General features: G+C 44.7%; 1 protein-coding gene across 2 annotated transcripts in view; it reads left to right on the top strand.

The window, feature by feature from the left end:
- Positions 1-11,679: 11,679 nt before the first annotated feature.
- ddrgk1 (DDRGK domain containing 1) overlaps positions 11,680-21,213 on the top strand; it is a 79,250-nt gene continuing 69,716 nt past the window's right edge. For both annotated transcript variants that reach the window (XM_033035117.1, XM_033035128.1), the window contains exon 1: positions 11,680-11,797. In XM_033035117.1, coding sequence (XP_032891008.1) covers positions 11,710-11,797 — 88 coding nt within the window. In that variant the 5' untranslated portion in view covers positions 11,680-11,709. The remainder of the gene's footprint in view (positions 11,798-21,213) is intronic.

The following is a 21,213-nucleotide window of genomic DNA, read 5'->3' on the forward strand; positions in this document are numbered from 1 at the left end:
GGCCTCAGGCTGGCTCAGGCCAGCGAACGGACCGCTCCCCTCCGGCGAGGGCTCGCCCGCTCCACGCCGAGAATCCACGCGGCTGAAGTCCCGGGCGCGTCTCCGGGAAAGGCCGCACCGATCCTTGCTGTTAGGCCACGGGGGAGGCGACATGGAAAAAGTCGCCTCTCCGTGGAGGAGGCGACTAAAGCGGTTTCCCCCTCACCCCCCCCCCCCCCCCCGCACACCACCCCCCACACAAGACACACCAAGAAACATTAAAACCATACATACTAAAAAAACAAAAAAAGTAGGGAAAAAACAGACACGCTGCTGACAGGGCTGCCGGCTTGCTGCGCCCCCACCTCTACTGGTCCCTCTACCCTCAACAGGAACGAAGCTGCTCTTAGTCTTGGCATCCTTCTCCAGGTTGTCCAAGAAGGACCTGAGCCGGTCGTTCCCCTTCACCTCCTGCTGCAGCTCCTTCCTGTGGTACCCCTGGGATATCGGGGTGATATCTGTGAATACCGTCCCCAGAGTGTGAAGGTGCGGAATGAGGGCCTCGTTTGTGATGCAGGGCGGGACGTTGGACAGGACCACCCACTGCACGGTGATCGCCAAGGGCTCGACCTGCAGGAATGTTCCCCCCACTGAGATCCCTTTACTCACTGCCGCGTTTACCCCCTCAACGGACTTGAGGATGAACACGGCCTTCCCAAACATCCTGCCCACGTACAGGATGCCTGCGGGCTTGGCCGCCACCGCCACGGCAGTCACGCAGTCCTCCAGGTTTATCTGGAGGGGCAAGTAGCACCTTATCCCATGCTCGAAAGGAAGGTTCCTCATGATGAAGCAGCCGCCTCTGCATAGTTCCCGGAAGGCCCCGCTCCCCCAGAACACTGACCCTGCATGATATCAGGCGCTACAATTTAAAAACATCGCACTTAAACATAATGCCAGACAGTCACAGACAGTCCAAATGGCACAAGGCCAAGTCCACACACAAAAACAATATGGACCAGTTCGAGGGAGGGAGGCAAGGTGGTGTTGCCTCGAACGATGATAATGGCGACTCCCATGAAAAACTGCTGTGTCACCACCCCTTTGCCCGACTATCTCGGCTCTCCTGCATTCCCTGGCGAGCTGCAGACTTTCGCTGGCAATCCCAACTGGCCTTCGCTGCTCCTGCAGCAACGAAAGGGATTTGCCTGCAGTTGTAGTTGTTGGAAGCCTCCTCTCTCCGCCGGTCTTGCCGAGAGAAAGGAGGCTTCGTCACCTCCAGGTTCCAAGGCCGCAGAAGGAGGTCGAGACGGTGCAGAAATCCTCCCACACCACACCAAATCCAGACCGGCCCGGTCTGCACTGACGAGGCAGTAAGGGGGGGGGGGGGGGGTTGTTCTGGATGCAGGAGTAAATGTTCAGAAAGTTTTTCTCCCCCTTTTGGTGCCACAGTTTCCTGGCAGGTTGTGGGAGCTACGCTGTTAGCTGATATGGTGAAACCAAAATGTATAAAAATGGCCTTTAATAATATCTGATAATGTGCACTTTAACTACATGTGATTTTTTTCTATTACAAATCTCAACTCGTGGAGATAACAGAGGCAAATAAATAAATGATGGGTCTTTCCAAACTCACATGAACTTGAACTTGTCCCAAAAGTTATGGAGGGCATTGTATGAACCATAACCAACCTCTCAAAGCGCTTGATCATCACGGATGTAAGTGCCACTGGCCGCTCGTCATTGAGGCGCGTCACCTTACTCTTCTTGGGCACCGGTATTATTGATGCCTTCTTAAAGCAAGTGGGAACCTCAGACCTTAGTAATGAGAGGTTGAAAATGTTGAGAACTCGAAGTAGTATGATTTGAATTGACTGGATGAGGTGCTAATAAAAGCTTTTCACTGTATCACAGTACATTTGACAATAATAAAATAATACCAATACCAGAGGTTCCCCACATTATTGACTATAAGTCTAGATAGCTCACCTAAAATTAAACAGCTTGTTTTCCCTGATCTTCAAGTTTATTTGCCACCTATACCTATAGAAACCACCAGAGGGAGCCACAATGCACATTATAACAAATCTTGCAGGCAGACAAAAATGCTGGAGAAATGCAGCGGGTGAGGCAGCATCTACGGAGCGAAGGAAATAGGCGACGTTTCGGGTTGAGACCCTTCTTCAGACTTATAACAAATCTTGCTGTAAGTTTTCCAGTCGTATCATTAGGTAGACAAAAATGTTGGAAAACTCAGCGGGTGAGGCAGCATCTATGGAGCGAAGGAAATAGGTGACGTTTCGTGTCGAGATTCTTCTGCCACTTTGTAGGGTACGTCGAACAATCCTTGTTCGAGGCGTACTGTGGCCCTATCCCCGAACTCTTCCACCTCTGCTACATAGCCAACTGCTTTGGTTCTACCTCCTGCACCCATACAGAACTCACTGACTTCATCCATTTCACCACTAACCTCCATCTATAACAATTACAGCACGGAAACAGGCCATCTCGGCCCTACAAGTCCGTGCCGAACAACTTTTTTCCCTTAGTCCCACCTGCCTGCACTCATACCATAACCCTCCATTCCCTTCTCATCCATATGCCTATCCAATTTATTTTTAAATGATACCAATGAACCTGCCGCCACCACTTCCACTGGAAGCTCATTCCACACCGCTACCACTCTCTGAGTAAAGAAGTTCCCCCTCATGTTACCCCTAAACTTCTGTCCCTTAATTCTGAAGTCATGTCCTCTTGTTTGAATCTTCCCTATTCTCAAAGGGAAAAGCTTGATCACATCAACTCTGTCTATCCCTCTCATCATTTTAAAGACCTCTATCAAGTCCCCCCTTAACCTTCTGCGCTCCAGAGAATAAAGACCTAACTTATTCAACCTATCTCTGTAACTTAGTTGTTGAAACCCAGGCAACATTCTAGTAAATCTCCTCTGTACTCTCTCTATTTTTTTTAATATCTGGCACTCAAATACACCTGGACCATTTCCGACATCTCCCTACCGTTTCTAGACCTCACTATCTCCATCGCAGGTGACAGACTACTGACCGACATCCACTATAAACCCACTGACTCCCATGGCTATCTGGACTGTACTTCTTCCCACCCTGCTTCCTGTAAGGTAACCATCCCCTACTCCCAATTCCTCCATCTATGCTGCATCTGCACCCAGGATGAGGTGTTCCACACCAGGGCATGTCCTCATTCTTTAGGGAACGAGGGGAGGTTCCACTCTTCTACTATAGATGAGGCTCTCACCAGGGTCTCTTCTATACTCCGTAACTCTGCTCTCACTCCCCATTCCCCCACTCATAACAAGGGCAGAGTCCCCCTTGTCCTCACCTTTCACCCTACCAGCCGTCACATACAACAAATGGTCCTCCGACATTTTCACCACCTCCAACGGGATCCCACCTCTGGCTACATCTTCCCATCTCCTCCCCTTTCGGCTTTCCGCAGAGACCACTTCCTCCGTAACTCCCTGGTCAATTTGTCCCTTCCCACCCAAACCACCCCCTCCCCTGGTACTTTCCCTTGCAACCGCAGGAAATGCTACACTTGTCGCTTTACCTTGCTCCCTGCATTCAAGGACCTAAGCAGTCTTTCCAGGTGCGGCAGAGGTTCACCTGCACCTCCTCCAACCTCATCTATTGCATCCGCTGCTCTAGGTGTCAGCTGCTCTACATCGGTGAGACCAAGCGTAGGCTTGGCGATCGCTTCGCCCAACACCTCTGCTCGGTTCGCAATAACCAACCTGATCTCCCGGTGGCTCAGCACTTAACTCCCCCTCCCATTCCGAATCCGACCTTTCTGTCCTGGGCCTCCTCCATGGCCAGAGTGAGGCCCACCGTAAATTGGAGGAGCAGCACCTCATATTTTGCTTGGGTAGTTTACACCCCAGTGGTATGAACATTGACCTCCAATTTCAGGTAGTCCTTGCTTTCTCCCTCTTTCCCCTCCCTTTCTCAGCTCTCCCACAGCCCACTGTCTCCGCCTCTTCCTTTCTTCTTCCTGCCCCCCTACCCCCCTATCAGTCTGAAGAAGGGTCTCGACCTGAAACGTCACCTATTTCCTTCGCTCCATAGATGCTGCCTCACCCGCTGAGTTTCTCCAGCATTTTTGTCTATCTTCGATTTTCCAGCATCTGCAGTTCTTTCTTAAACAGTCGTATCATTATATCCTTCTTGATAGACATAGAAACATAGAAACATAGAAATTAGGTGCAGGAGTAGGCCATTCGGCCCTTCGAGCCTGCACCGCCATTCAATATGATCATGGCTGATCATCCAACTCAGTATCCCGTACCTGCCTTCTCTCCATACCCTCTGATCCCCTTAGCCACAAGGGCCACATCTAACTCCCTCTTAAATATAGCCAATGAACTGGCCTCGACTACCCTCTGTGGCAGGGAGTTCCAGAGATTCACCACTCTCTGTGTGAAAAAAGTTCTTCTCATCTCGGTTTTAAAGGATTTACCCCTTATCCTTAAGCTGTGACCCCTTGTCCTGGATGTTCTTGTTCCTGTGTTAATTTGGCAGTCATGTCTGTAATGCACCCAGCTCTTTCTCCAATGATTAAACGTCAAACACACACATAGGATACGTTTTCACGAACCTGCACTTGCTCTCCACAAAGCAGTGAAAATTCTGCTTTTCTCTGAATAGGGGGAAACTATTTCAACTGATAGTTGTCAGTAAGATAATTGGCAACGTAATCAAAAGGGAGATTAGAGAACATTTTACATGCCATGTTTATGATTAAATTGAATATTCTACTTGTAAGAATGGAGAAGGTGGTTCAAAATTAACTTTGAAAAGATGATGGGACAGCATAGTTGTGCTTGTGCAGCAGTTAATGCTGCTGCCTCAGACTTGGTTCGATCCTGATCTTGTATGCTGCCTGTGTGGAGTCTGGACATTCTCTTTGTGACCTTGAGGGTTTCCTCTGTGTTCTCTGGTTTCCTTTCACAAACCATAATGTGCTGGTAGGTTAATGGGCCACGATAACTTACTCCTTAATGTAGGTTAATGACAAGGGAATCAAAGGGGAATTGATGCATATGTGAGAGGGAATAAATTGCAGAGGTATTGGGAAATGAGGAAAGGGAAAACAGATTACTCCCCTTGGAGCCAGCATAGACCTATTACACTATTACACTATGTTTGAATTTCCTAATCTTCTAATCGATCTTGTTGCAACTCTTGCATTCTTTTTAAATCCTTGTTTTCTCTGCAGCTTTAATGCCATATTTTGGACTATTTATTTTCTCTTTCGCACCACCGGATGCATAATACGACTTTCCTGGATTGTACACAAAACAAAGGAACTGCAGATGCTGGAATCTTGAGCAAAACACAAAGAGCTGAAGCAACTCGGTGGGTCAGACGGCATCTGTGGAGGCAATGGACAGGCAACGTTTCAGATTGGGAACCCTTCTTTTTCACTGTATTTCTGTACACGTGACAATAATAATCAACCCCAATACTAAAGGGCCAAATGACCTCCTTCTGTGTCAAAATAACTAGAATAATTGAATAATAAATGCTTATGTTGGTATTGTATCTTTCAGGATGTTTTAAAGCTATGAAGTTTGTAATAAGTTGTCAGTTATAATCAAAGAAATAAGCTCACACTAAAATCAACATGGCAATGAGCAAATATTAACTTTTTGCCCGCCTCTAACTCAGCCTGAGATGCTGCACCACCATACTCCGGAACAGCTTCTTCCCCTCTGTTATCAGGCTTCTGAACGGTCCTTCCAAGAGCTAGGATACTGGCCAATTCACCTCTACCACACTTGAGTAATTAATTGTGGACATTGGACTTTGTCTATTTAACTGAAGCACTGCAATGTGTTACTTTGTTCTATCTATTGCACTTGAGTTTGACTTGATTGGATTCATGAATGTACATCTGATCTGTTTGGTCAGCAAGCATGTTACAATAATAAACTTAAACCTATCTAGGGGCCAAGAGCTTGAAAATGGAATGAAGTATAGATAGGTAGTTAATTGCTGGCACAGACACAGAGACACAGAGAACACACCTCTGACATACGTTTATCCATATTTCCCAACAAGGAACCAGCATTTTCTGATCTGGAATTTCCCTTGTGTTGCCTATATGAGTGCATTTATGCTTGGTTAACAGATGTGGTGGATTGTTACGTGTAGGCAATATAAAACATCATAACCACACTTGAGTAATCCTTTCACCTACATTCTGACTCAATTTGTCAATAGTTCATTGTACAAGCTATGGAAACAACCTCAAAAGTCTCTTCCCATATGCCACTTTTTAACCCACAGGCAGTGCCAACGATGGAAGGGCACCCAGAGTAAAAAATCTTGTGTTGATTCTTAAACGTAATTTAAAACAAGATTTTTAAACTTAATTCATTCAAGTGATATGAATGTAGTTTGCATGCCAGCAGTCATTGCCCATTCCCAGTGTGTCCAAAACAGGCAATTAAATGACAGATATCTGGAGTCTCATTTAGTTCAGGAATGATCCAGGAATGAGTAGGTTAACCTATGATGAGCGTTTGTCGGCATTGGGTCTGTACTCGCTGGAGTTTAGAAGAATGAGGGGAGGGGGGGGGAACTCATTGAAACGTACAGAATAGTGAAAGGCTTGGATTCAGTGGATGCGGAGAGGATGTTTCCACAAGTAGGAGAGTCTAGGAAGAGAGGTCATAGCCTTAGAATTAAAGGACATTATTTTAGGAAGGAGATGAAGAGAAATTTCATTAGTCAGAGGGTGGTGAATCTGTGGAATTCTTTGCCACAGAAGGTTGCAGAGGCCAAGTCAGTGGATATTTTTAAGGCAGATAGATAGATTTTTGATTAGTACAGGTGTCAGAGGTTATGAGGAGAAGGCAGAAGGCAGAAGGAGGGGGAGATAGATCAGCCATGATTGAATGGCGGAGTAGACTTGATGGGCCTCTGACATCCATACTAATCAAGAATCTATCTATCTCGGCCTTAAATATATCCACTGACCTTGCCTCCACATCCTTCTGTGGCAAAGAATTCCACAGATTCAACACCAAACAAGATGAGAGCCCATGGTATTAGAGGGAACATACTACCATGGATAGAATATTGGCTGAATGGCAGAAGGCAAAGAGCGGGAATAAAGGGGGCTTTTTCTGGTTGGCTGCCAGTGACTAGCGGTGTTCTGCAGGGGTCCGTGTTGGGTTCGCTACTCTTCACGTTACATATCCATGATTTGGATGATGAAATTGAAGGCTTGTAGCCAGGTTTGCGCATTATTCAAAGATAGGTGGAGGGGCAGGTAGAGTAGAGGAAGCAGGAAGTCTGCAGAAGGACGTGGGCAGGTTGGGAGTGGGAAAAGATGTGGCAGATGGAATACAGTGTAGCCATTGTGTGGAGTCATGCATTTTGGTAGTAGGAATAAAGACTATTTTCTGAATGGGGATAGAATTCAGAAATCTGAGGTGCAAAGGACTTGAGAGTGCTGATGTAGGATTCTGAAAAAGGTTAATTTGCAAGTTGGGTGACAATTACTCCAAAGTGGAGTTGATGGTGACAGTGAATAGATTATGCAGATGCTAAAGTTGCTTGATGAAAACACAAAGTGTCAGTGGGCATCTCCATATAAACTGGCATTGGGCTAGAACAATGGACCTTTATGGCCAAGCTACAACTCTAACATTCCCCCCCTCCCATGGGTACGGAGCTTTTGCATTTTACAGCTTGAAATTGTGCAATCTGGTGCATACTGTAGCGAGTCTTTTAACTTACACTTGAATGCAATATTTATGCTTTAAATTGGATTAGCTATGAATAAGGTTAGGCTAAATTACATTCCACAGTAGAGCCAGGCTCCGATCAACAGATGCAGCACATGAATTATCTTAGTATATTCATGTATGGAAATCAGATTATAATCAAACACTTGGCCCATGTTAATCAACCTGGGTCTCACTGCATACCTGGTACTCCTCCTGCCGCTGACTCCAGTTGCATACCTTCTCTCATTCCTGACCCTGAATCCAGCCTTACACCTGGCTGCCTTTACTACCCTGATCATAGCTGCTTACCTGCTTAGGTTCCCAGTGCTGAACACTCCCATTGTCCCAGCTTTGACTGCACACCTTGTACTATTCCAGACCTTGACTCTGGATGCACACTTGGCCTTACTCCTAGCCCCTCTGCACTGACAATATATTTGGCCCACACATAAAGCCCCATATCTGACACCCTGGACTTAACCTAGTACGTTCGAGTCCACAGGTGCTTATCTAATGATGTAATCTTTTATGGGGTACTTCACAGAATTGTAATGTGTAACAAAATTGTTATCTTCCTTGTTATCTAACATACTAGTTACTTTGTCAAAGAAGTCATCAATCGGTTGAACACAATTTCTCATCCATAAAATTATACTCACTCAGTTGTATAAGTATTCTGTTACCATTTCCTTCATTTTCCTAACAAACGGCCCTGAAATCATTTTCACCCCCAATATTTTCAGTATTCTGCTGTCTTCCTCTCTGCTGGGACTTTTCTGAAATGCAAAGTCCAATAACTATATATTTAAGCAATATTATTCGATTAAATGCGATCTTGAGAGTACATATTTTCTGTGGTATTCATAACACAATGATAAACACATCTTTGTTTTGATTGCACCTACCAACATGCATACATTATTATATTACAGTTAATATGTACCGAGGGCAAATTTTTGTTCCATTGCTCCCCATTCCCAATTACTTTTACATTGAAGTGATTCAAATCCAAGTGAAGTTTAAATGGCATCAGAAAAATAAAACCTCCGGAATGGATGATATTCATTACGTGGTTGGCTGGAGTCAGTATCAGCACAATTACTATATTAAACTTTGAATCTTCAGATGTATCTCTGTCACTCCTTTAAAATATGCCCCTTCTTTGAACAAGCTCTTAAACATCACATCTGAAACAGTTTCCATCTGATTACACTTCTTGAGGATGTTCATCTAGTGTTCAATTAATAAAACAATGAGATTGGGGACATTTCCATTCAACCTGCCAAAGGAATTTGAGGGGGGTTTAGAAATAGTCAGTGAGGTAAACAAACATAATAGTTGAGTGGCAAATGACAATAGTGCTACCTGCCCAATGTTTAACTGAAGGAAATAATGGGTTATCGGAGCTGTATGTTGTGACAGACAGATTGACACCTTGCATGTCATTTTAATATTAAACTTATCCCATCCCCCTGGATATTCCGGATTAATAAATTAAGGTTTTGTCAACAAATTACAAATCAGGCTAATTACATATCAATAATATTAGTCAACTCCGAAACACGAAGCGCTGAGCATTGGGATCCAGACATCACGGACAACCGGCCTCAGTTCCCCGCTCACATCTGGCAGTGTTCTCTGTCTGAACCAGAGGCCACGGAGCGTTTTTGAAAGTGGGGGGGGGGGGGGGGCTGAGCGTCATTGATCACTGGCCTTGGGGGTACCCAGTGAGGGAGTGGAGCAACGGAGTGGGGAGAGGAGCAACCGAGTGGGGAGAGGGTGTGGGAGGGGGGGGAGGGTTGCCCCCCTCCCATGGTAGGAACATTATGAAATCGTGTTTTAGTGCATTGTAGAAGTATGATTTCAATGTTTTTTGTTTGTAGTATTTTTAAGAGGTAACTTTTTACGGGGTAACTTTTTCCACAAAAAGGATGGTGGGTGTATGGAACAAGCTGCCAGAGGAGGTAGATGAGGAAGGGACTATCCCAACATTTAAGAAACAGTTAGACTGATATATGGATAGGACGGGTTTGGAGGGATATGGACCAAAAGCAGGTAGTGTAGTTGGGACATGTTGGCGGGTGTGGGCAAGTTGGGCCGAAGGGCCTGTTTTCACACTGTATCACTCTATGACTACATTAGACCTCCACCATGCATGAATGCTTCTAAATCAAGTGGTTGAGTTTTATTGCCATATACTCAAGCATAGAAACATAGAAAATAGGTGCAGGAATAGGCCATTCGGCCCTTCGAGCCAGCACTGCCATTCAATATAATCATGGCTGTTCATCTAAAATCAGTACCTCTTTCCTGTTTTTTCACCATATCCCTTGATTTCCCTAGCCCCAAGAGCTAAATGTAATACTCTTGAAAACATCCAGTGAATTGGCCTCCACTGCCTTCTGTGGCAGAGAATTCCACAGATTCACAACTCTCTGCATGAAGAAAGTTTGTCCTCATCTCACTCCTAAATGGCCAACCCTTTATTCTTAAACTGTGATCCTCTGGTTCTGAACTGCCCCAACATCGGGAACATTTTTCCTGCAGTTACAGTAAGTGAAAATCTAGCAGGCAAGCAGGATGCTTTCTCCAACCACCCCCATTGGAAGGCCACTATCTTCCACCGTTTCTACCCAGTGTTTGGTACTTACTTCCAGCAGCCACTGATTTTCCTCCAGAATGCACCGAGCCGTAGCCTGGTCCATGCCGGTCACCTGGGCAAATTTGGTGCAGAGACTCTCACGGCAGCAGCACAACGCTTCCGATGCCCCGGGACTCTTGCACTGAGGCTGCTCCATGGCCGGAGTGTAAGCCTTCGACGGCCCCGTGGCTTGCATTGAGGCTGGTCCATGGACGGAGCTGCAGCGAGCGACTCGCCAGCCCGGCAAACACTCGCCAGCCCGACAAACACTCGCCAGCCCGGCAAACACTCGCCAGCCCGGCAAACACTCGCCAGCCCGGCAAACACTCGCCAACCCCGGCAAACACTTGCCAGCCCCGGCTCCCCGTCCGCATCTGTCTCCACTACTGCTTCTGCTTCCATCCCTCATTCAGCCCCGGCTCTCTTAACACCCGCGGCCCATGCAGTTGATATGCGTTTTTAAATTTTCGTTGTTCATAGAATTTCTCACGACATAGCATCAGAAATTTGTGATCAGTGTGAGAATTTGTCGAAATGCGTGATTATCACTCTCAAGCGTGAGAGATGTAATCCCTGCTATACTGACTAATGTCTCATCCCATCTGCCTGCATTTCGCCCATATCCCTCTAAACCTATCCTATCCATGTCTGAAGAAGGGTCTCCACCCGAAATGTCACCCATTCCTTCTCTCCAGAGATGCTGCCTGTCCTGCTGAGTTACTCCAGCTTTTTGTGTCTATCTTCGGTATAAACCAGCATCTGCAGTTCCTTCTTACACACAATCCATGTACCTGTCCAAATGATTGCACCTAATGTATAGCAGGATTGTCACTGATCTGTATGCAAAAAAAAAAGATTTTCGCTGTATTTGGGTACACGTGGCAATATACTATTGAGCCATTGATACTGCTTCAGGTACACACACATACACATTGACAGGTGAGTCTTTGGCCAGAGCCCACAATGATGACAGTTCACTCTTCCAACCGAGCGATGGCGCTGTGAGTGACATCCAGGTTTCTGCCCGCTCCAGGTTGGAACCACGCAGCCTGAGGGGGTTATTAATTTTGTTTAAAATTACTTAATAGCTTTATGCACCCAAAGAAAATACGGCATAAGGCAGATGGATAATTTAGTTGAATGGTATAAAGGAGTTGATTTTATCAATAGCCGGGGCTAATGTTTTTTTGCCACATGGGATTTCCCGCGCTCCTCCCCCCCCCCCGGTCGGGCGCATGGTTTGGCCCAGGGGTAGCTGACGTCAGAGGAGGGTGGGCGGGGCTGGCGCTAGAGGGGGCGGGGCCGGCGCCAGGTAAACATGGATCCCGTGCTGTACGTCCTGGCCGCCGTCATCATCACCGTCTTAATCTTCTTCGTCTCGCAGTTCCGACGGCAGTTGAAGAAAGGTACGAGCTCTGCGCCCATTGTCTGCTCTGTAGGGTTGAGGTGAAGGCGGCCGCTGGCACCAGGCGGCGGCGGCGGCGGCGGCGGCTTCAGCAGCAACAGGCGGCCGTTGTCACCGTCACCGCCACCGCCGGCTGAGGGGAAAATGGCCGCCGCTCCCCGGCCTCTGACCTCATCGCCCCCGCGTCCCTCATTGGAGCAGCGGGGTCGGTGACGGCCGTCCATCCCCCACCTGGACAGAATTCACTCCAACAAAACTCAAAGTGCTGGAGGAACTTAGAGGGCCAGGCAGCATCTGTGGAGGGAATGCAATGCAATGCAATGAAATTAAATTAAATGCAAGGCAAGGAATAAAATGCGATGCAATGAAGATAGACACAAAAAGCTGGAGTAACTCAGCAGGTCAGGCAGCATCTGTGTAGGGAATGCCATGCAATGAAATTAAATTAAATGCAATACAATTCAAGTTCAAGTGAGTTTATTGTCATGTGTCCCTGTATAGGACAATGAAATTCTTGCTTTGCTTAAGCACACAGAAAATAGTAGGCATTTACTACAAAACAGATAAATGTGTCCATATACTATGATATAAATATATACACACATGAATAAATAAACTGATAGTGCAAATAACAGAAAGTGGTTGGTAATAATCAGAGTTTTGTCCGAGCCAGGTTTAATAGCCTGATGGCTGAGGGGAAGTAACTATTCCTGAACCTGGTTGTTGCAGTCTTCAGGCTCCTGTACCTTCTACCTGAAGGTAGCAGGGAGATGAGTGTGTGGCCAGGATGGTGTGGGTCTTTGATGATACTGCCAGCCTTTTTGAGGCAGCGACTGCGATAAATCCCCTCGATGGAAGGAAGGTCAGAGCCGATGATGGACTGGGCAGTGTTTACTACTTTTTGTAGTCCTTTCCTTTCCAGGGCGCTCAAATGAAATGAAATGAAATGAAGATAGACACAAAAAGCTGGAGTATCTCAGCAGGCCAGACAGCATATGTGGAGGGAATGCCATGCAATGAAATTAAATTAAATGCAATGCAATGGAATAAAATGCAATGAAGATGACACAAAAAGCTGGACTAACTCAGCAGGTCAGGGAGCATCTGTGGAGGGAATGCCATGCAATGAAATTAAATGAAATGCAAGGCAATGGAATGAAATGCAATGAAGATGACACAAAAAGCTGGAGTAACTCAGCAGATCAGGCAGCATCTGGAGGGAATGCCATGCAATGAAATGCAATTAAACACAAAAAGCTGGAGTAACTCAGTAGGTCAGGCGGCATCTGTGTAGGGAATGCCATGCAATGAAATTAAATGAAATGCAATACAATACAATGAAGATAGACACAAAAAGCTGGAGTAACTCAGCAGATCAGGCAGCATCTGTGGAGGGAATATAATGCCATGCAATGCAATTAAATAAAATGAAGATAGACACAAAAAGCTGGAGTAACTCAGCAGGTCAGGCAGCATCTGTGCAGGGAATGCAATGAAATGCAATTAAACACAAAACGCTGGAGTAACTCAGCAGGTCAGGCAGTATCTCTGGAGAAAAGGAATAGGTGACGTTTCGGGTCCGGACCTTTCATCAGACTGATGTCTGAAGAAGGGTCTCAACCCGAAACGTCAGATATTCCTTTTCTCCAGAGATGCATTCTGACTCACTGAATTACTCCAGCTTTCTGTGTCTATGGTTTAAGCCAGCATCTGCAATTCCTTCCTACACATGGTTTGAGTTTTGTTTATTGCCACCTGCACTGAGGTACAGTGAAAAGCTTTTGTGGCGTGCTAACCAGTCAGCGGAAAGACAATACATGATTACAATCGAGCCATCCACAGTGTACATAATGATGAAGGGAATAACATGATGAAGGGAACATACATGATGAAGGGAATAACATGAATTATGTTTAGTACAGATAAAGTCCAGTAAGATAGACATAAAATGCTGGAATAATTCAGCGGGACAGGCAGCATCTCTGGAGAGAAGGAGTTTATGACGTTTTGGGTTGAGACCCTTCTTAGAAGTCCCTTCTGAGAAACGGAAAGAATACACATGATTACAATCGAGTCGTCCACAGTGTACAGATACAGGTAAAAGGGCTGCTCAGTTGACAGGATGGTTTAGTTGTTGATAGGATGGTTCAGTTGCTTGATAACATTTGGGAAGAAACTGCCCCTGTATCTGGAGACAGGCAACGTTTCTGGTTAGGACGCTTCTCAGTCCGTTCCACAATCCCCTCCACAAATGCTACCTGACCTGCTGGGTCATATTCCAATATGAAGATATTGGAATATTGAGTAAAACACAAAGTAAAGCACAAAGTGCTGGGTTCCTCCAACAAAAACATAACATGATGGAAACAGTCAGGCAGTTTCTTGGAAAGTGTAGTGGTTAATGTAATGTTTTAAGTTGAACAACCATGTGAAGCTCAATTTGAATAAGGATCCTGTGAATTAAAATATTCCCAATTTTGTAAAGATTTACTTTTCTTAAGAAGGGTCCCGGCCCGAAATGTCACCTATCCATGTTCTCCAGAGATGTTGCTTGACCCACTAAGTTTCTCTAGCACTTTGTGCCATTTTCTTCCTATGATTCTACATGTGTCATGGGAATGTATAAGCAAAAAGTAAGCAACAGCGAGTTTTATTTTGTACAGTATAATTTGTCAGCAGTGGTGTAATTTTTAGAAATATAATGGGGTAAATTGGACAGTCATTCGGAGTGCAAATGCCATGATAGCTAATGCAGCTCTTTTAAGTCATCATGAGTCTCTTGTAAGACTATAAGACATAAGAACAGAATTAGGCCATTCGGCCCATTGAGTGTGCTCCGCCATTCGATCATGGCTGATCTATTTTTCCCTCTCAACCCCATTCTCCCTGTAACCTTTGACACTTGCTAATCAACAATCTATCAATCTCCACTTTAAAAATATCCAATGACTTGGCCTTCACAGATTCACCACCCTTTGGCTAAAGACATTTCTCCTCATCTCCATTTTAAAGGTACATCCTTTTATTCCAAGAATGTGCGCTCTGGTCCTAGACTTTCCCATTACTGGAAACACCCTCTCCCCCACCCTATCTAGGCCGTTCATTATTTGGTGGTCATTACACCATAAAAATATAATTGTGTGTTTACTTTTGTTCTGTTCTACACTGCTTTGCTAAGTTATAGTGGAGTGTCCTTAAATAGTGTAATAGAGACTTGTGATGAGCCATTCCTCCTAGATTAGTAAATATCTAAGCTATTTTTCACTTGAGTCACTGCAATGTCATGATACTGAACTTTTTTCTTGATGTCTGTACCTCGAGAATTGAGGGTGATTCTGACGAAGTCAAAAACAGATACACACTCACTCTCAGGATCCTTGCAGGAAATCTCTGCTGAAATATAATACATTGCTGCATTGTGGAAGTTAGATAAAGCTCAACTGACACTTTTGGTAAATGTTTTTTCATCTGCTTCCCGATAGGGCACTGCGTTGCAAATATCACTAAAGTGCAGGCAAAAAGCCCACACAGAAGTCTCCGATATCTATTCTTTCGCAAGTGCCATTCACATAAGGAGGCTCCAATCCAAGGAAGGTTTCAGACTCACGTAGATATGCAGGGAATAGAGGGGTATGGATCACTTGCAGGCGGAGGAGATGAGAATAACTTGGCATCATTTTCAGCACGGTCAATGAAGGGCCTGTTCCTGTGCTCTATCAATATGCACTGTCCTTCAGATTTCGGGTTGGGTTTCTCTACCATCCCTCTCTCATCATTGTAGCATGCACTCATTCCTGACATATTCGAACCAGCCATACAAAATGATCATGGCTGATCATCCAAAATCAGTACCCCATTCCTGCTTTCTCCCAATATCCCTTGATTCCGTTAGCCCTAAGAGATCTATCTAGCTCTCTCTTGAAAACTTCCAGTGAATTGGCCTCCACTGCCCTCTGTGGCAGAGAATTCCACAGATTCACAACTCTGGGTGAAAAAGTTTTTCCGCATCTCAGTCCCAAATGGCCAACCCCTTATTCTTAAACTGTGGTTCTGGACTCCCCTAACATCGGGTACATTTTTCCTGCATATAGCCTGTCCAATCCCTTAAGAATGTTACATGTTTCGATAAGGAATCCCCTCATCCTTCTAAATTCCAGTGAATATAAACCCAGCAGTTGACCCATTCTTTCATCATATGTCAGTCCCGCCATCCCAGGAATTAACCTGGTGAACCTACGCTGCACTCCCTCAATGGCAAGAATGTTCTCCCTCAAATTAGGAGACCAAAACTGCACACAATACTCCAGCTGTGGTCTCACCAGGGCCATATCCAACTGCAGTAGGACTCCTTGCTCTTATCCTCTCGCTATGAAGGCCAACATGCCATTTGCTTTCTTCACTGCCCGCTGTACCTGCATGCTTACTTTCAATGATTGATGTACAAGGACACCCAGGTCTCGTTGCTCCTCCCCTTTTACTAATCTGACACCTTTCAATGCATCCGCTGTTCAAGGTGTGGACTCCTGTATATCGGATAGACCAAGCGCAGGCTTGGCGATTGTTTCGCTGAACAACTCTGCTCAGTCGGCCTAAACCTACCAGATCTCCCGGTTGCTCAACTCTTTATCTCCCCCTCCCATTCCCACATTGACCTTTTGTCCTGGGTCTCTTCTATTGTCAGAGTGAGGCCCAGCTCAAATTGGAGGAACAGCACCTCATATTTCGCTGGGCAACTTACACCCCAGCGTTATGTACATTGAATTCTCTAATTTCAAATAGCCCTTCCTTTCCCTCTCTCTCCATCCCCTCCCCTACCCAGTTCTCCGACCAGTCTTACTGTCTCCGACGACATTTTATCTCTGTACCTCCGACTCCCCTGACATCAGTCTGAAGAAGGGTCTCGACCAAAAACGTCACCGATATCTTCTCTCCAGTGATGCTGCCTGTCCCACTGTGTTACTCCAGCATTTTGTGTCTGTCTACAATTCAGATAATAACCTGCCATCTTGTTCTTGCTACCAAAGTGGATAACCTCACATTTATCCACATTATACTGCATCTACCATGCATCTGCCTATTCACCCAACCTATCCAAGTCACCCTGCAGCCTCGTAGCATCCTCCTTGCAGCTCACACTGCCACCCAGCTTTGTGTCATCCGCAAACTTGGAGATGCTACATTTAATATCCTCGTCTAAATCGTTAATATATATTGTAAATAACTGGGCTCCCAGCACTGAGCCTTGCGGCACCCCACTACTCATTGCAATTCTTAAGGACTAATTCTTCAAGTCCGAGTTGTGAGAGAAGGAGCAGGAAATTCAACACCTAATCCCCATAGTTTTTGACAGAACAAACGTTGCAATAGGCTCCACATATTTAGCAGTTTAAAAAATAGTGTTAATGTTTCTTTCTTCTTTCGATTTCGGATAAACCTAGTGGTGGAGCAAAAAAGGCTTAACTACCACTGAGAAAGAGAATTCCAAAGACTCATTGTTATACAAGAATTTTCCTGAAGTCTGTGACATATAGCGCTGTGGCCATAGTGCTATGTGGAAAGCCCATAGCGCTTTGTTTAAAGCCCGTAGCGCTCCAGCCGGTAGCGTTATTTTTAGAACCCATAGCTCTGTAGCCGATAGTTCGCTTAAATTCCCACGCGTTAAACTGACACCACTCTGTTTAAACCTGGAGCGGGACAGGTAGCCTGGGAGACCAAACTGTATGCTGTACTCCAGGTGTGGCCTTGCCATCATTCTGTAAAATTGCATCAAAACGTCCCTACTTTTATCCTAGTAACAAAGCATTCTGAATCGCTTGTCACACTTGAATGCTTTTTATGGGCTTCGTGTACGAGCAACTCCCTCTCCTCTTGTACCGACCACAACATTTTTGTGGTTTCACTCTCTGTGTGAAGGTGCTCAAATACTGAAAATTTATGTGGGAAAGTAGAAATTGACACGGGTGTTTTCTGTGGGCAATGGATGTCTCTCCAATATTCATTTGATCTCTTTACCAAATTGGTTTTCAATTTCAGTATAAGTTCTCATCACACCAGATAACATGTATTGGTTTCAGGGTAAGAACTTGAATTCCCAAACAAATGACATCTATGTATTTTTTTGTCTTATTTTAAAATAGTATTCACATCCTGTGCTTATAGAAGATACAGTGCCCTCCATAATGTCTGGGACAAAGACCCATCATTTATTTATTTGCTTCTGTACTCCACAATTTGAGATTTGTAATAGAAAAAAAATCACATGTGGTTAAAGTACACATTGTCAAATTTTATTAAAGGCCATTTTTATACATTTTGGTTTCACCATGTAGACATTATACATGTTTATACATAGTCCCCCCATTTCAGGGCACCATAATGTTTGGGACACGTGGCTTCACAGACGTTTGTAATTGTTCAGATGTGTTTAATTGCCTCTTTAATGCAGGTATAAGAGAGCTCTCAGCACCTAGTCTTTCCTCCAGTCTTACCATCAACTTTGGAAACTGTTATTGCTGTTTATCAACATGAGGATCAAAGTTGTACCAATGAAAGTCAAAGAAGCCATTATGAGACTGAGAAACAAGAATAAAACTGTTAGAAACATCAGCCAAACATTAGGCTTACCAAAACCAACTGTTTGGAACATCATTAAGAAGAAAGAGAGCACTGGTGAACTTACTAATCGCAATGGGACTGGCAGGCCAAGGAAGACCTCCACAGCTGATAACAGAATTCTCTCTATAATAAAGAAAAATCCCCAAACACCTGTCCGACAGATCAGAAGCACTCTTCAGGAGTCAGGTGTGGATTTGTTAATGACCACTGTCCGCAGATGACTTCATGAACAGAAATACAGAGGCTACACTGCAAGATGCAAACCACTGGTTAGCCGCATAAACAGGATGGCCAGGTTACTGTTTCCAAGAAGTACTTAAAAGAGCAACCACAGTTCTGGAAAAAGGTCGTGGACAGATGAGCCGAAGGTTAACTTATATCAGAGTGATGGCAAGAGCAAAGTATGGAGGAGATAAGGAACTGCACAAGATCCAAAGCATTCCACCTCATCTGTGAAACACAGTGGTGGGGGTGTTATGGCCTGGGCAGTATGGCTGCTGAAGCTACTGAGTGGCCAAGTCAATCACCTGATCTGAACCCAATTGAGCACGCCTTTTATTTGTTGAAGAGAAAACTGAAGAGCCCCGAAAACAAGCATAAGCTAAAGATGGCTGCAATACAGGCCTGGCAGAGCATCACCAGAGAAGACACCCAGCAACTGGTGATGTCCATGAATGGCAAATTTCAAGCAGTCATTGCAAAGTACATGTGTATTTTTACAATACTGGCACACAATAATGTGACAAGGGGTCAAATTTCAAATTTCTTCAAAAAAGTTGACAAGCACTTTATTGGGTTCATGACTAACATAGCTCAATAAAAAATATAAGAAAAGATAGGATATTGATTGCAAGTTTCCGAAAATAGCATCAGAATACACAAATACATTTTGGTACAAATCAACTCAAATTTCACTACACCAATTGTGACAATAAATGTTCTTTGTCCTTTGTCCTTTGTAATGGCTGTCATGTGGTATCCACCAGTGACCTTGCTGGCACAGTAAGTGCACTTATTTAGACAGAGGTTCACCTGCATCTCCTCCAACCTCATCTATTGCATCCGCTGCTCTAGATGTCAGCTGATCTACATCGGTGAGACCAAGCGGAGGCTGGGCGATCGCTTCGCCAAACACCTCCGCTCGGTCCGCAATAACCAACCTGACCTCCCGGTGGCTCAGCACTTCAACTCCCCCTCCCATTCCCCATCCGACCTCTCTGTCCTGGGTCTCCTCCATGGCCAGAGCGAGCAACACCGGAAATTGGGGTACAGTACCTCATATTTCGCTTGGGGAGTCTGCATCCTGCGGGCATGAACATTGAATTCTCCCAATTTTGTTAGCCCTTGCTGTCTCCTCCCCTTCCTCAGCCCTCGGGCTGTCTCCTCCCATCCCTCAGCCCTCGGGTTCCTCCTCCTTTTTCCTTTCTTCTCCCCGCCACCCCTCATCAGTCTGAAGAAGGGTTTCGGCCCGAAACGTTGCCTATTTCCTTCGCTCCATAGATGCTGCTGCACCCGCTGAGTTTCTCCAGCATTTTTGTGTACCTTCGATTTTCCAGCATCTGCAGTTCCTTCTTAAACACAAGTGCACTTATTTCTTTGTTTCTATGTTTATGAAAATCACATGGAACAATAAAATTGCAAACACGGTTTGCATTTCATTCACCTGATCATGTAGTAAAATACTGCATCCATCTGAGTGGACACCGCAACGCGCGTTACACGATCGTACATACAAACGTACGTTGCGGTGGACTCGCAAAGGTTTGGTGTCCCAGAAAACGAACGTTACATTATTAGAGAAAACCAAATTACATCCATAGATAGAAAAAACGGTACATTACCTTATGGATTTGAGCTATATCGATGGCCGATGATTCGTCGGAAGGTTTGATTTGGGATGATTTTTTAGTAAAGTTAAATATCTCTGTAACGGTCGTTGTGGAGCTTCCAGAGGATGACACGAAGGAATGAAGTAAGCGACTTGGTCCGTACGAAACGTAAACAAGAGATAGTGTGATGCCAAATATAAGATTGGCTCAGTTCTTAGTTTGGATGACCAATTTATGCCCCCAAATTTTTTTTTATCGACTTTAAGATGTCGTTTTTGACACCACGATGTTTTTCATATATTAAATGTGAATATAAGAAAATGAATTAACTCGCCCAAAAATCACTACTACCATAGGATATATTGTTCGGGTTTGTGAAAAGCAGTAGAGGTTTGGAGCCTCCGTGGTTTAACTTACGGAGATACCGTCCCCGATAACGGTTGTTGTGACAAAGGACACCAAGCACAACTACCGTTACAGGTTCTTTGCTGGGTGGAATACCAGACATGTTACTGCATTTTTCTTCTGGTATTGATGAAGATACTTCCCTAGATCAATTTCAAAACATATATGCACGAGGGGCCATATGAAGTTTATTTATGAATTAAATATTCATGACTAAATGTGGCAGAGTTTTTATGTCACATTTTTGGTGTCCAAAATGGTGGTAAAACGATGAAAATTTGTCTGTTATGAAATTAATTTTGACTTTCGGTCTTGAAGTTATCTAATTTATATCTGTTATTTGTAAGCTTTCAGATGATGGGTAGATTTTTGTTAAGAACAGTGTATTGGTGTAAAAACCTGAATAATAATCTTGTTCCTCAAAATCTCTCCAGTATTGTAAAAATACACATATGCAACAAAATACTAAACATGACTACTTTCATTTACATTATATTGCTGTTCCAAACATTATGGTGCCCTGAAATGGAGGTCTATGTATAAACACTGCTGTAATTTATACATGGTG

Source organism: Amblyraja radiata, chromosome 1, assembly GCF_010909765.2.
Source record: "Amblyraja radiata isolate CabotCenter1 chromosome 1, sAmbRad1.1.pri, whole genome shotgun sequence".
Classification (NCBI taxonomy): Eukaryota; Metazoa; Chordata; class Chondrichthyes; order Rajiformes; family Rajidae; genus Amblyraja; species Amblyraja radiata.